Genomic DNA, 15,344 nt, shown 5'->3' on the forward strand with positions numbered 1-15,344 from the left:
AACTGTGAGATACTGCCACAGATGTGTGCTCTGCATCTGCAATGATCTTAAAGTCATTCACTTCAAACTGGAGCAATAATACTTCATTTCTGGAAACATAATAGCATGACTTCATTTTTTAAAAGGAATGAAATGATACAGTTTATTTCCTTTGTTTATTAATGGCATTAATTCTAATTAATTGCTCTATTAAAGAGTTCAGAGAAATAAAAAATTCTTTTTAAACTTTCATTAAAGAAAGCTTGGCTACACCCAGCTACGTACTCCTTACCATAGAGTTTCAACAAAGCAAAACAAAAATCAAAAACACAAAAGAATGTTCCTTCAGCTCTGCTTTTCACATATACTAAATTCATTCACATAAACTGAATTTTAAAAATTTCTATCTTCAGTCAGTGAGTGGCATTATTTTACCCATGATCAGAGGAAAGGGGAAAGAGCAAGTTTAAAAAAACTACCTTTATTTTTTATTTCTTTTTCAGTTACATACTTTTAAACAGGGATGTGTTTCATTATTCAGACATTCAGGCAATGTTGACTTCATTAGTGTTGACAGAAAAGAAGCATAAAAATGCAAAACATTGTTGGCTTAACCTGAACATACCTGCATTACCTATTATTGACCAGTTTGTGTTGCCAAAAGACTTATTCCTTGGCATTAAAATGGAGCACTTAAAAATATTGCTAAAAAGCAAATGTCTACACACTGGTCTTTGCAGCAAATAAGGGTATTTATACTTTTAAAATATTTTAAGTCCATAATTGGATTAATATACACACCTTCTTATGTATAAGGAGTTCAGATCATATAAACACTGTACAGTCCAAAAACCCTACTGAGAATAAAACTAAACAGGCTTATGATAAGAAATACAGATATCACATGTATTTACAAATATCATAGACACACAAATTTGGTCAAATACTGTAAAGAAAGAAGTGGTTTCACATTATAATGGCTAAAACATCCATCTACCTTGCTCAAAGCAAACAAAAATAAAAACTCAGTATTTAACTCCTGTAGTTTAAGACATCATGACAGTATACAAATAGATAAAATGGAAACTGTTGACCAAATTATACAGTATATGTTTTCTAGGCTGAGTGTAGATCTTTAAAATCAAGAACTTATAAAGATCATTTATAGGATTCCAAGCGATGATGACAAACAACATCCTGATCTGCGCTATTCATATGGGTGCCTAATTCATCAAAAACAACACACTGAACTTTTGGCTAATAAGAAAATAAATTACAAAGTACAAGCAAATTTCTGGAAATGCAATAGTGAAGTCAAAAATGTAGATTTATTTACTTTAATTACACATTTTAAATGTTACCTTGAAACAATAAAAATAAATAAGCTTGCCCAGAGGCACACACTTAAGAGACAAAAAGAAGGGGCTGCATGAAGGAGTAAGTAACAATTTCATAAACGAACGGTGAATATGAGATCTGAACAACACAATTATCTTTCTAGCCAGTCTTTTTATCTTAACTCTCCTTGAAAATTCTGGCTAGGAAAATGTGACAAAAGTATAACCTGCGTTTGTATGGCTTAAAACAAAACATTCTTGAAAAATGGAATGGGTTTCCTATTTTTTTTAAACAGAACCGTTTCTTTGTTCATATGCAGGCACTTCAAAAGACTATGGGAACAAAGCACCTGACCCATCCTTTCCAAAATAGTTTTCAATCATCAAAATTATACTAAAGAGTAGGAAAATTCCAGAGAACCAGCAAAGTTGAATACAAGAGACTAATGTGCGCAGATGGCAATAGGGAGACCCCATTTTTATTGCTGGGGGGCCCCTTCTTTTTAATCAAAGAGCAACTAATTAATAAACAGACACCATTGCGTGGCACATCCAAAGTTTTCTGCTTAAGGAGAATGTAGTCGTTCAGCAGCAGGTTTCAGTGGGATCTCCTCAGACTTCAACCTCTTACGATGCGGTGAGATTCATATTTATTCCTTCTCCTAGTGTATTTCTCCAAAAACTCCAACATATCTCACTTCTCCAAGTATTCATTCCTTGCTGTCTAACATACATCATTATCTGGAAGCATAAAGTTACATTACACAAATATTTCGCATTTTTAAAAAATAAGCGCTTTTGCCACTTCGGCAACACTGTACTTCACATAGTGGTGCAACAAAAGCAGAGCTTGTATTTACCACGCTATTTTGTGATTCATTTTACCAACTACCATTGGCTGAACCCATAGAGCTTTTTCCTCAGTACCTCTGGGCAGTGACTGTACCTTGATTTCACAGAGAGAATGTTAATGTGATTCATGAATAGCAGTACCATTGGTAACAGTGAAATCAATGCAGATGTCACAGAGATAATGAACTTCTCAAGGGATAACTTCTTTTAAATATTTGGGCAACTGTTTTCTCTGTTGCTTTATCCGCCGGGGAGAAAATTCCTGTTTGATTATGCTCTTACAGAAGTTATAAAAAAAAACCAGTTATGTATATAACTGGTTGACATTTCAGATACTGTACTGCTTTCTACTATTGGAGGAGAGCTTCTGAAAAATCTTCTATAGAACTGTGTAAGTCATCAATACCACCTCATTGGTCCATTCCATTCACTGATGGGCAAAGCACTCATGTTTTGACAAAACTTTAAAGCTTCCATAAAAGTTAAATTAGGAAAAAAAAAAAAAATGACTGTAAGACAACCGCAAAATGAAGTATGAAAGTATGACATTTTTGTTTCTAAGAGTGAGTCCTTGAAAATATATGTGGTCACTACAGAGATGATTTTAATCACAAGACAGCAGATGAACACGTAAGTAACTCCCCATGATCTGTCTGTGTCCAGAGTCATTTGTGGCGCTGTATGGTTTTCCTTTTCCTTCGTTTGAAAAAACAGCAGCACCTGCAGATAGAGAGAAATACTTCTTTTATTATAAAAATACTAGGATATTGCAAAATAAGATTGACTCTATTGCATTAATGTAAGTGATCATAAAAGCCATAGGCTGGTGCAACAAACAGTGAACACACCAATGAAGCATATATATTAGTGAAATGATGGCAATTATTACTGTCATTTCATCAATGTGCCTTTTTAGAATAGCAAGACATTCTATGCAATATTAAAAGGAGCCATTAAACTGAAAAGGCTCTGCACCAAGACTAATTAAAAACCCATAAAGCTCTGAACCCCAACTAACCCACCACATCCTATTTTAGATACTAACTTCTGCTAATTGTATGCTGTATATAAAGTTGATCTTATGTAGTCTTTCTCTTTCTTCCTGATTGTGGGATATGATTGTAGCAGCCAATGTTAGAACAGCAATAATGAGCCTAATATTAGGGATTTTATTCTCACTAAGAATTAGATTTCAAAAATGAAGAGAGAAATTCCCAAAATACTCTTCAACAAACATTCTCCATCATGTTTACAAGTGGAAGAGAGAAAAAAATACATTAACTAGAATAAAAAAGCTAATATTGGCATTTTTAATTCTTTAGGGGTTAAAGAAGGTCAAGCTTATCATAAGTTATTTTAATTAAGGTAAAAATTATGCTTAACATTTAAAACAACACAATCAAGGTGATTCAGTTTCATAATTGAAAACTACTACATTCAGTTTCATAACTGAAAACTACTACAGTTTCTGAAGTCTACTAAAGAAATATCTGGTTTTTATGCCTAAATGAACAAAATCTAGATATGATCCCTGAAGGTACTAGTTTTTCTCACAGTGAATTCTCCTAATTATGAGAAGAGGCATCACATGCAGAGATATGCTGAGGCTGGTATGAGATGAGAGTCAAACGAGAATCACTGATTACCAACTAACAAAACAAATACACACATGTATTCTAAAAGTCTATCATTCCTTCAAATAAAGGTCTGGCTTTCTCCCCCTTCCATACTTAAAAGTCAATCTATCAAAATACCAAGATGACAGGTGCCACATACGCAGAGGCTCTTTTCCTTGCCCCACTGAAGGGCTTACAAAGATACGCATTTAATTCTTACCAACCCACCTTCCGCAAAGGATATTAACTCAAACATTTTCAAGCTAAGCATAAAAGAGACCGTGTAGCTTCAGGAGTTCTATCCAGCAAAAGATCACTGCAGATGAAATAATGGCTAGATATCTTTTATATATTTCTGTGAAATAAATGTAAACAAGCCCCACATTGTCCAGTTAAATTACACACTTTCTCAGCTCACATTATTTTTATAAAAAATAATTTCAACATTTACTGTGGTTTATGCCATGATTATGAAATCACTATGAAGCATTCAAAACCAATTTTTAAATTGCATTCAAATAGCACATAATGACTAGATTAGGGAATGTAACTAATTTAAAATTGCATATATCAGCTGATAGAGTCAACTAGAAATATGTGCTGTTATCAGTCTTTATAAGTTTTATTCTTATTGAGATAACTACCAGACAGAATGGAAATAAATTACTCAATCAAGGGTCTTAAAAAGAGTCACTACTGTAAAAGAAGACTTCAGGCACAATACATTTTCCCTAGATTTAGAAGAGAAAGTCAAATTTTTCTGTCAGCTACCTAATACTTTCTCAAATCTGTTACATATATTTTCTAAAATAAAAAAGCAAAACAAAAAACTGCTAGGAATACCTATGTTATGGTTGGTTCACGTTGACGTTTGGCAGAAACCAACACAATACTGTAAAGCAATTATCCTTCAATTAAAAATAAATAAATTTAATCATAAAAAAAATACTAGGAGATAAAAATCATTATTCTAAAAAGAACCGTTCAATTAAAGACTTAGAAAAGAGTTAGAAAATGTATATATTGTAAACAGCAAATGTTAAAAAATCAGTATTTAAAAGAAACAGACTGAATATTTAGAAGATTAAATTTAAGAATATGGTCATATGTCAATGGAAATTTATTATTTAATATGAAGTTTTATTAACAATGTTCACTATTTTTAATAATGTTGTCTTCTCAAATTCCAAAGTATATTCTTCTAAAAAAGTTTTCTACTAAAAATGTGTTGAAAGGTATACATAATAAGCCTTTTGGAAAGGGGGCTTTCATAGATGTTTTGATAAACAAGTTCAAGGCTCAGATTTTCCACACTTGTATTAGCAATTCACCTTGTCTGATTTATTTATTTTTTACCATTATTAACCTGCTTTCAGTTCTGAGAGTTGAGTTCTTCCTATTTCCTAGGTAATTTTTCTTTCTCTTGTATAAGTATTGTTGAATACAGAAAACTACTGTAAGCATTACTTAAGATTAAATAAGATCTTCAAATGCATGATAATTGTAGAGATCTTTTAAAATCAAAGCAATCTAAAAACAGACATCCATTTTCCAAAAGTAAATCCCACTAGAGTACACCCTTGAAATAGATTTGCCCAAGCAGAGCTGGCGATGCTATTAAACCGACGGCCACCAGAGGACAGCACTGCTTTATCTGATATGAACGCATCCACATACAGAGAACAGAAATGTTCTCAAAATATGATATGGAAATTTATATTAAGCTTGCGGCTGACTTCTTAAAAGTCATTACCAAAACAGCTGATTTATAGTGTTAGCGATTAATAAACTAGGACTCATCTCAATTGTCCTCAGCACTCAGTCTAAAACACTTCTTAGCATAGGACCACTCCGACACGATTATTTAATTTTCCTCTCAGTACGTAGTACTAATCTTAATTTATTTTATTTATTTGCTTATTCTCTACCTCCACATACCCCTTCATGGATCATACCTTATCACGGTGAAAGAGCTTGTGAAAAGTTCTGACAAAACGTACATGGTCTGTGGTCTACTGAAGGAGGAAATTACAAACCACTCCAGTATTCTTGCCGTGAAAACACCATGAATAGTATGAAAAGGCAAACACATACGACCCTGGAAGATGAGCCCCCCAGGTCTGGAAGTGCCCAACATGCTACTGAGGAAGAGTGGTGGACAATTACTAATACCTCCCAAAACAATGAAGTGCCTGGGCCAAAGTGGAAAGGACATTCAGCTGTGAATGTGTCTGCTGGTGACAGCGAAGTCTGATGCTGTAAATAATACCACATGGGAACCTGCCATATTAGGTCCATGAATCAAGGTAAATTGGACGTGCTCAAGCAGGAGATGGCAAGAGTGAACACCAACATCTTAGGAATCCGTGAACTATAATGTACGGGAATGGGAAAATTTAATTCAGAAGACCATTGTATCTACTACTGTGGGCAAGAATCCCTTAGAAGAAATGGAGTAGCCCACACAGTCAACAAGAGTCCAAAATGCAGTACTTGGATGCAATCTCAGAGGCAACAGAATGATTTCGGTTCATTTCCAAGGCAAACCATTCAACAAGTAATCCAAGTCTATGCCTCAATTACCAATGCCGAAGAAGCTGAAGTTGAATGGTTCTATGAAGACCTCCAAGACCTTCTAGTGCTAACACCAAAAAAGATGTCATTTCGTCACCGGGGATTGGAATGCAAAAGTAGGAATTCAAGAGATACCTAGAGTAACAGGCAAGTTTGGCCCTTGAGTACAAAATGAAACAGGGTAAAGGCTAACAAAGTTTTGTCAAGAGAACACACTGGTCATAACAAACACCCTCTTCCAGCAACACAAGAGATGACTCTACACATGGACATTACCAAATGGTCAATATCAAAATCAGACTGTATTCTTTACAGCTGAAGATAGAGAAGCTCTATACAGTTAGCAAAAACAAGACTGTGAGCAGACTGTGCCTCAGATCATGAACTCTTTATCGCAAAATTCAGGCTTAAATTGAAGAAAGTAGGGAAAAGCACTAGGCCATTCAGATATGACCTAAATCAAATCTCTTATGATTATACAGTGGAAGTGACAAATAAATTCAAGGGATCAGATCTGGTAGACAGAGAACCTGAAAAACTATGGATGGAGGTTTGTAACACAGTATAGGAGGCAGTGACCAAAATCATCCCAAAGAAATGCAAGAAGGCAAAGAGATTGTCTGAGGAGGCTTTACAAAGGAAAGAAGAGAAACAAAAGGTAAGGGAAAGATACCCAAATGAATGCAGAATTCCAGAGAATAACAAGGAGAGGTAAGAAGGCCTCCCGAAATGAACAAGGCAAAGAAATAGAGGAAAACAATAGAATGGGAAAAACTACCAATCTCATCAAGAAAATTAGAGATATCAAGGAAACATTTCATGCCAAGGATGGGCACAATAAAGGACAGAAATGGCAAGGACCTAACAGAAGCAGAAAAGATTAAGAAGAGAAGGCAAGAAGACATGGAAGAATTATACAAAAAAAGGTCTTAATGACCAGATAACCACAATGGTGTGGTCACTCACCTAGAACCATACATCCTGGAGTGTGAAGTCAACTGGGCCTTACGAGTCATTATTACGAACCAAGCTAGTGGAGGTGATGGAATTCCAGCTGAGCTATTTCAAATCCTAAAAGATGATGCTGTGAAAGTGCTGCATTCACTATGATTGCAAATTTGGAAAACTCAGCAGTGGCCATAGGACTGGAAAAGGTCACTTTTCATTCCAATCCCCAAGAAGGGCAATGCCAAATAGTGTTCAAACTACCATACAATTGTACTAATTTCACATGCTAGTAAGATAAAGCTCAAAATCCTTCAAGCTAGGCTTCAGTAGTATGTGAACAGAGAACTCTGAGATGTACAAACTGGGTTTAGAAAAGGCAGAGGAATCAGAGATCAAATTGTCAACATTCGTTGGATCATAGAAAAAGCAAGAGATTTCCAGAAAAATCCTCTACTTCTGCTACACTAAAGCCTTTAACTGTGTAGAGCAAACAAACTGTGGAAAATTCTTAAAGAGATGAGAACACCAGACCACCTTACCTGTCTCCTGAGAAACCTGGTTACGGGTGAAGAAGCAACAATTAGAAATGGACACGGAACAATGGATTGGTTCACAATTGGGATAGGAGTACCTCAAGACTGTACACTGTCACCTTGCTTACTCAACTTATATACAGAGTACATTTTGGGAAATGCCAGACTGGATGAATCACAAGCAGGAATCAAGACTGCTAGGAGAAATGTCAACAACCTCAGATATATAGGTGACACCACTCTAAAGGCAGACAATGAAGAGAAACTAAGAAGCCTCTTGATGAGGGTGAAAGAGGAGAGTGAAAAAGCTGCCTTAAAACTCAACATTAAAAAAGTTAAGATCATGGCATCTGGTCCCATCACTTCAACGCAAACAGATGGAGGAAAAGTGAAAACAGTGACAGATTTTATTTTCTTGGGCTCCAAAATCACTGCAGAGGGTGACTGCAACCACGAAATTAAAAGATGCTTGCTCCTTGGAAGGAAAGCTATGACAAACCTAGACTGCATATGGTTTTTCCAGTAGTCATATAAGGATTTAAGAGTTGGACCATAAAGAAGGCTGAGTGCTGAAGAACTGATGCTTTCGAATTGTGGTGCTACAGAAGATGCTTAAGAGTCCCTTGGACAGCAAGAATATCAAACCAGTCAATCTTAAAGGAAATCAACCTGAATATTCATTGGAAGGATGGATGCTAACGCTCCAGTACTTTGGCCACCTGATGCGAAAAGCCGACTCACTGGAAAAGAACCTGATGCTGGGAAAGACTGAAGGCAAAAGGAGAAGAGGGTGGCAGAGATAGTATCACCAACTCAATGGACATGAATCTGAGTAACTCCAGGAGATAGTGAAGAACAGAGGAGCCTGGTGTGCTGCAGTCAATGGGGTCTCAAAGAGTTGGAGATGACTCAGTGACTGAAAAACAAAAACCTTAAATTTCCTAAGGTCCTGATCATGATACATTCCACAAATGGGCACAAAGTTGGTACTTTTAATTTAACATCTACTGAATAAATGAAATTTTTGCCTCATAAATGCAACTAACTTCTAAAGTAAGAACCTGGTCAAAATCCTAAACCATGTTTTAAAGCCAAAGCTCTTAGCCTTGGGCCCACAAACTCTAGTGAAATATTACAAAATATAGATCTTAGTACCCATGGAAACTTTTCTGGAAAGAAATGATCAATAAAGGAATTAATAAAGGAATCTGAATCACAAGAGGCACTGCTTTCCAGATGCAACTACCAGGTCAACTTCCTACGTCTCCATTTCTAATGAGCATTTGTCCTGGATGCAATGAGCTGAGCACTAGAGATACTGAGTGGACACCATGTCATCAGTTTACATGAGAGCAGGCAAATGCATAAAATGAAACCATATAATTTTAACTTGGTACAGCTGAAGGGGGGATACAGAGGGTAGTTATCAGAAACAGTAATTGTAATAATAGCAAAGATTCCAGGAATTAGCACATATAGAAATTTTCACAGATAATGTGAGCAAGTTATTCTATCAATAAGTCCAATTATTTGGTCTTAGAAAATAACTTATACTTTTAAAATTTTCAAAGACATTTTCTCTCTTGTTGTTCAGTGACTACATTTTCTTATCCATTCGTTCATACCTCATATGGAGTCTCCTCAGAACTACACTGACAACTACCTTGGGAAAAGATTTAGACTGAGCAGACATTTAAATCATGTTCCTGTCAATTATTCTATTTTTCTCAGCTCTTTCTTGATTATCCCTTGTGTGGTTCCAGTGAGCCAAAATGCTCTCACAAGTCAGAGTCACGCTTCTGACCAGATCATTTGGAGGCTAGCCTAGAATCTTTGAAGCAACATCTCTACTCTTAAATCCTTTGGGAATAAACATTAAGTTCTATTTCTGATGAACACTGTTGCTTGAAATACTGTTTACATAGGAAATGAGAAATGATAATGGGTGAAAGTCCTAAACTCTGTAGAAAACATAGATGGAAACAACCAAGATTTTGCTACCGACATCAAACCACCATTTTCCAATTACTGACTGCCTTTTTCTTCTTGTAAAACTTGTCTTCCTGGATCTACATTATAAACTTTCTTCTCAAAAGTCTACCCAGAAACTGCAGCATGTTCCTCTATCTGGATCTGACGTTCTTATGTGCCCCTGTAATAACTCACTGGCTCATCGGTATCCAGTTGAGGGAGTGTTGGTACCTGCCAGACCCTCTGCACTTAGGACCCCAGAACCTAGCCTCTCCTCCTCTGGTTGAAGAGGATGTAGGAAGTATCTTTCATGACATCTAAACATTAATTCACTGACAAAGGATTTTTTTCCCCTTAAAACTTATACTTGAAATGTAATTTCATTTCTCTAGGTTTCTCAATGATAAAAATGAGAAACTATTTGGTTAGACAAGTAGGGTTTAGATCAGAGAGCAAGACTATGCATGTAACCACTCTAACAGAGAAACTGCACCTTCCGTTTCTTCCTTTCCATCCCCACGCAGAAGTGTCTCAAACCTGAAAAGACTTTCAAAATTTGCCCACCCTCTCATGCTGGTTTAGTTTATACCTTCCTGCCGCCATCACTGCTATGAGCCTTTTAACTGACTTTCATGCAAGACTCACCTCTCTCCAATCTGCCATCCAAACTTCCCTCATCATAAATATGGCCATGCCCTTTACTCTTAAATCTTAACAACGGTTCTCCCCTGTCCTAAGGCATCAGTTTTAAAAATTTGGTTCCAATGTATTTCTACTCTCCTCTCAGTCTCATCCTACATTAGGATTCCTTTCCAGACAGTCTGTACCTTAGAAGGAAGGAAGGAAAAGAGGGCAGGAAGGAGGGAAGGGAGATTTCCTGAAGCCCAGTAAGTGACATAAGCCTCAAAACTGGCACCAAAATAATTTTCTTAAGGTTTAATCTGATTATACCGTTTCTTGGCTTAAAACCCACAGTGTGCTTTCTTGTGCTAAGAAAGATAATGTCCAATTTTTTTTTTTTAACCTTGAGATTAGGCACTCAGCCTGTCTCAGTTCCCATTAATATAAACACACTCTACTTGCATGGGTCACTACTCAAACTTACCCATTCTTTCCTTGCTTCCCATTGTCGTGAAATCTCTTCTCTCTGACCCCTATTCCCCTTGTCAAATCATACTCACCTTTGAACTACTGCAAATGTATCCTTACCGACAAAGACCTCTATGATCTTCAGCTGGAAATGCATACTCAGTCTCTGAACTCTGTAGTGTTAACCCTATAACACCTTGTTTTAGATTGGTGATTCTCAATCCTGGTTATTCCTTAGAATCGGCTTAAAAGCATTTTAAAAATACTGGTAACCAGACCCCACCACCACTGAGAATGCATAGCCTAAGTACTGGCATATTTTGAAAACTGCCCAGATGATTGTGATATCAAGCCAGATTTGAGAACCACTCCACACAAAAGTCTCTGGTGTACTTACTACTTTCTCTAATGGAACAACAGGGTCCTGACTTATCTTCATATCATCATATCACCATATACACAATAACTACTCAGTAAATGACAGAAAATGGGGGGAGGGGTGGTGCAGAGAAACAGAGAAACAAAGGAAAAAAGATGAATTCACAATACTTCAAAACTCAGTAACTAAACTTGAAGCCTTAGTCTCCTAAATTCCTGGAAGAAATGATGAGGGTACTATCATTTGTATCACCTGTTTACAAAAATTCTCTGCTACAGTTAAAAAGGGGGGGGTGTGTGGCAAAATCGCATTACTATTGAAGGAGCCACCTTGTCTTGGGGGAAGAGATTATTTTCCATCATTTGGAAATCATACATTTACGTAAACTTGAAACTCTAAAATATTTGTTGTAGAATACATTTCAGTTTATGAGATGGGGTAAGAAAGACCTCTGCCAATCACAGGTAAGAAGAAAAGACGGAAGTAGCAAACAGATTCTGAAAAAGAATTCTAGGCCGGCTCCTAGCTACCCAGAAAATTGTGGAAGAGAGAACAGAAGCATTAGACCCAACTTTGGAAAAGAAATTATGCTCACATTTCTTAATCACAGACTAAGAGGGTATAAGGAATGCAATAATAAGGCTGTAGGAACATTAGAATAACCTTGGATCAAAGACAAGACAAAATGTTGTGTGTTTAAAAACAATGAACAACTAATGAACAGTTTGGGAAGTTCAGAGAATTTCTGTAACCCATCTGGAATAAAGCTTAACTGAAATCATGGATTGCTATCTATTTTTCTAAAGAACTGCTGTATTCAGATATAATTCACATACCATTAAATTCACCTTTTTAAAGTGTACAATGCAATGTCTTTTTAATATTGTCAAAGGGTTTTTCAGCTCTCACCACTATCTAACTTCAAAATGCTTTCTTCATTCCATAAAGAAACCACATAACCTATCAGCAGTCCCTCCCCTACTCCTCTTCTCTGTCCTAGGCAATCACTGTCTATTTTCTGTCTCTGTATATTTGCTTATTCTGGACATTTTACATAAATGAACCTTATAATGTGTAGCCTTTTATGTCTGGTTTACGTCACATTGCATCATGTTTTCAATTTTATTTTTTTATATTGTCAACTTATAGTACATTGCATTGATACACTACATTATGTAGTCAATTATTTAGTAATAATTTACTGAGGCTTTGGGGATCTTACAATAAAAAAGGCCTTGTTTTTAAGAAATCTTGATAGCTCAGTTGGTAAAGAATCTGCCTGCAATGCAGGAGACCCCAGTTGTCCGACTCCTGGGTCGGGAAGATCCCCTGGAGAAGGGATAGGCTACTCCCTCCAGTATTCTTGGGCTTCCCTTGCGGCTCAGCGGTGAAGAGCCTGCAGTGTGGGAGACCTGGGTTTGATCCCTGAGTTGGGAAGATCCCCTGGAGAAGGCAAAGGCTGCCCACTCCAGTATCCTGGCCTGGAGAATTCCAAGGACTGTATAGTCCATGGGCTCTCAAAGAGTCAGACACGACTGAGCAACTTTCACTTCCACTTCAAGAAGTTTTAAAAGGTGGGAGATAGATAAAGAGAATAACATATCAATGACAGACTTAAGAAACAGATGGAACACAGAATTCAGAATGGAAAATGAGGCTGGGAAAGACAGACAAGAGCGACCATGAAGGGCCTCGTGCCATGCCAAGTGATCTGGACTTGCTGCTCTATGCAAAAGAGAACCTCCCTTCAAAAAGAGTCTACCCCCACCCCCCCCCCCGCTTCCTTTTTTCTTATCTTCCAACACCTATAGATAGAAACCCAAACCATAAACATACACACTCACACCCATCTCAACTAAATAAAGTATTACCCATTCTTCAAAGCCCCCTCTACAAAGCATTCTCTAATCATCCTGTCAAACAACTCTAACGGGACCTTTTCCACAGTATTCATCATACACTGATAAATGCTAATACAGCTGCAATTATTCCTGCTGAAGAGTGATCTTCATAAAAGGAAGGATAGCATCAGTGTTTCTGAAATCCAAGCAGTGTAAATGCTGAATGAATACATGGAAAAAAATGCAATAGATTTGGTAGAAAGTAGATCTCTAGGAGGATGAGAACACAGAATAGCCAGTTTCGGTGAAGAATCTCAGTGTGGAAGTAAAAACAGAGAATGTTGATGGAAGAAGCAAAGCCTGGGAAGATGAGCAAGGTCACTGGCAGCGAGAAGTAGAGAAACAGAAGGGGTGATAATGGCAAGTGAGTACCTGCCACGCCATGTGCCAGACAAACTACCAGCGCTTTAGTACATTTAATTTTTTCAACAGCCTACAAGGTAGATATTATTAGCCTCATTTTACAGGAAAAGAAACAAGCTTGAAGAAGGAAACAAACGGTGGCAGAAGTAGGTTTCTACAACTTATGTTTATTTGCAAAGGCCATGTGCATTACTCTCTGCCGTATGCCACCCCCTTTTATAACTGTGCTTGGGATTGCACCAGCACGTATAACTGTTTTTTACTTTTGACATGAAAATACAGAAGTATGTAGCTGACTGATTATATCCTGAAATCCACCAAAACTAAGCCACACTGACTATGAATAAATTCCACAGTCAAACTGGTTAAAAGGGACATTTGCTCATTACTCTCTTAAACAGAAATATCCACAAAAGTTTCCTCATCTTGCAGTCAATAAATGAGCACTGTCTTAAAAATTATATAAAGTTCCTTTTAGACAGGAGCAGAATGTTACACAATTTACTAATCAAAACAACTTTCATTATTTACCCCAAGGCTAACTCAAAATTTGTCCTAAAATTGAGAGAAGCATTTTAAACACAGCATTATAACTAAAGGCAAGTGTCAACAGATAGTTTAAATTCAGTATTATTGCAACAGATAAGAATATTATTTTTCTATGCATCTGTGTCTCTTATTCTGTCTCGCACATAGGGTTATCGTTACCATCTTTCAAATTCCATATATATGCATTAGTATACTGTATTGTTGTTTTTCTTTCTGGCTTACTTCACTCTGTATAATGGGAGAATAGCATTGAAACATGTATATTATCATATGTGAAACAGAACACCATTCCATGTGCGATGAATGAGACAAGGGCTCAGGGCCGGGGCAATGCGATGACCCAGAGGGATGGGATGGGGAGGGAGGTGGGTGGGGGGTCCAGGGAGGGGAACACATGTAAACCCATGGCTGATTCATGTCAATGTATGGCAAAAACTATTACAATATTGTAAAGTAATTAGCCCCCAACTAAAATAAATAAATTTATAAAAAAAAATAATAATAATAAAAGACAAAGAAAAAAAAAGAATATTATTTTTCATACTATCTGTATTTAGCAGTTACTATTTACATGAGTATTTTTCATAACACTCTCTTACTATAGTTCATCATGAAATTTAATAATGCATAGCATGTGTATTTAACGGCAATATAATTAGTAAGTGAAGTACTGGTTTAGTGATATTATTGCTATGTGTATTTAACAATTACAAATAGGAAAAAAAGTTTAACTCAAAAACTTGCCTCTTTTAAAAGCAAATAATGCATTGTGTTACAAAACAAATGCACAAGCACAAGCAAGATTGGTGTATCATCTACTCAATAAAAAGTGCCCCCAAGTCTATGTCACTTGAAACAAAAAAGCTGCAGCAGGCAAAAGAGCTCCTCAATTATTTCTTGCTTTTCAGAGTTAATGTAAATGATATTAAAGACTTTTGTATGACTTTTACCAATCATAATTTCTATGTTGAAAAGTTTGTTTTTAAAAACACAAACTGGTGCTAAATCTTTGAGATTACAGTCAACGGAGCTATTTCTGCCTGCCTACACTTGAGAACTCACCACATGTTCAACACTTTCTGGCAGCTAAACACAAAAAAAATAGAAGGAAAAAGAGAGAGAGAGATATCATCAGAAACTGCCCACACTGAAATTATCACATTGCTTTCATGCTTAATTTTTTTCCAAGCAGAATTATTATAATTTTAACAAAAAACAACTAATTTAAAACTAGTATTAATACATGCAGCATA

General features: G+C 36.4%; 1 protein-coding gene across 47 annotated transcripts in view; it reads right to left on the reverse strand.

The window, feature by feature from the left end:
- Positions 1-444: 444 nt before the first annotated feature.
- Positions 445-15,344, reverse strand: part of CSNK1G3 (casein kinase 1 gamma 3) — a 118,516-nt gene continuing 103,616 nt past the window's right edge. For 26 of the 47 annotated variants that reach the window (XM_081500336.1, XM_081500306.1, XM_081500300.1 and 23 more), the window contains one exon: positions 445-2,888. In XM_081500336.1, the coding sequence (XP_081356462.1) occupies positions 2,834-2,888 (55 nt within the window). In that variant the 3' untranslated portion in view covers positions 445-2,833. Of the gene's footprint in view, positions 2,911-15,149; positions 15,178-15,344 lie in introns of those variants that run through there. The other 21 variants (XM_081500332.1, XM_081500315.1, XM_081500329.1 and 18 more) reach the window with 3 other exon arrangements.

The sequence above is a fragment of the Giraffa tippelskirchi genome, chromosome 6 (genome assembly GCF_054371585.1).
Source record: "Giraffa tippelskirchi isolate mGirTip1 chromosome 6, T2T-mGirTip1v1.2.pri, whole genome shotgun sequence".
NCBI classification, from domain to species: domain Eukaryota; kingdom Metazoa; phylum Chordata; class Mammalia; order Artiodactyla; family Giraffidae; genus Giraffa; species Giraffa tippelskirchi.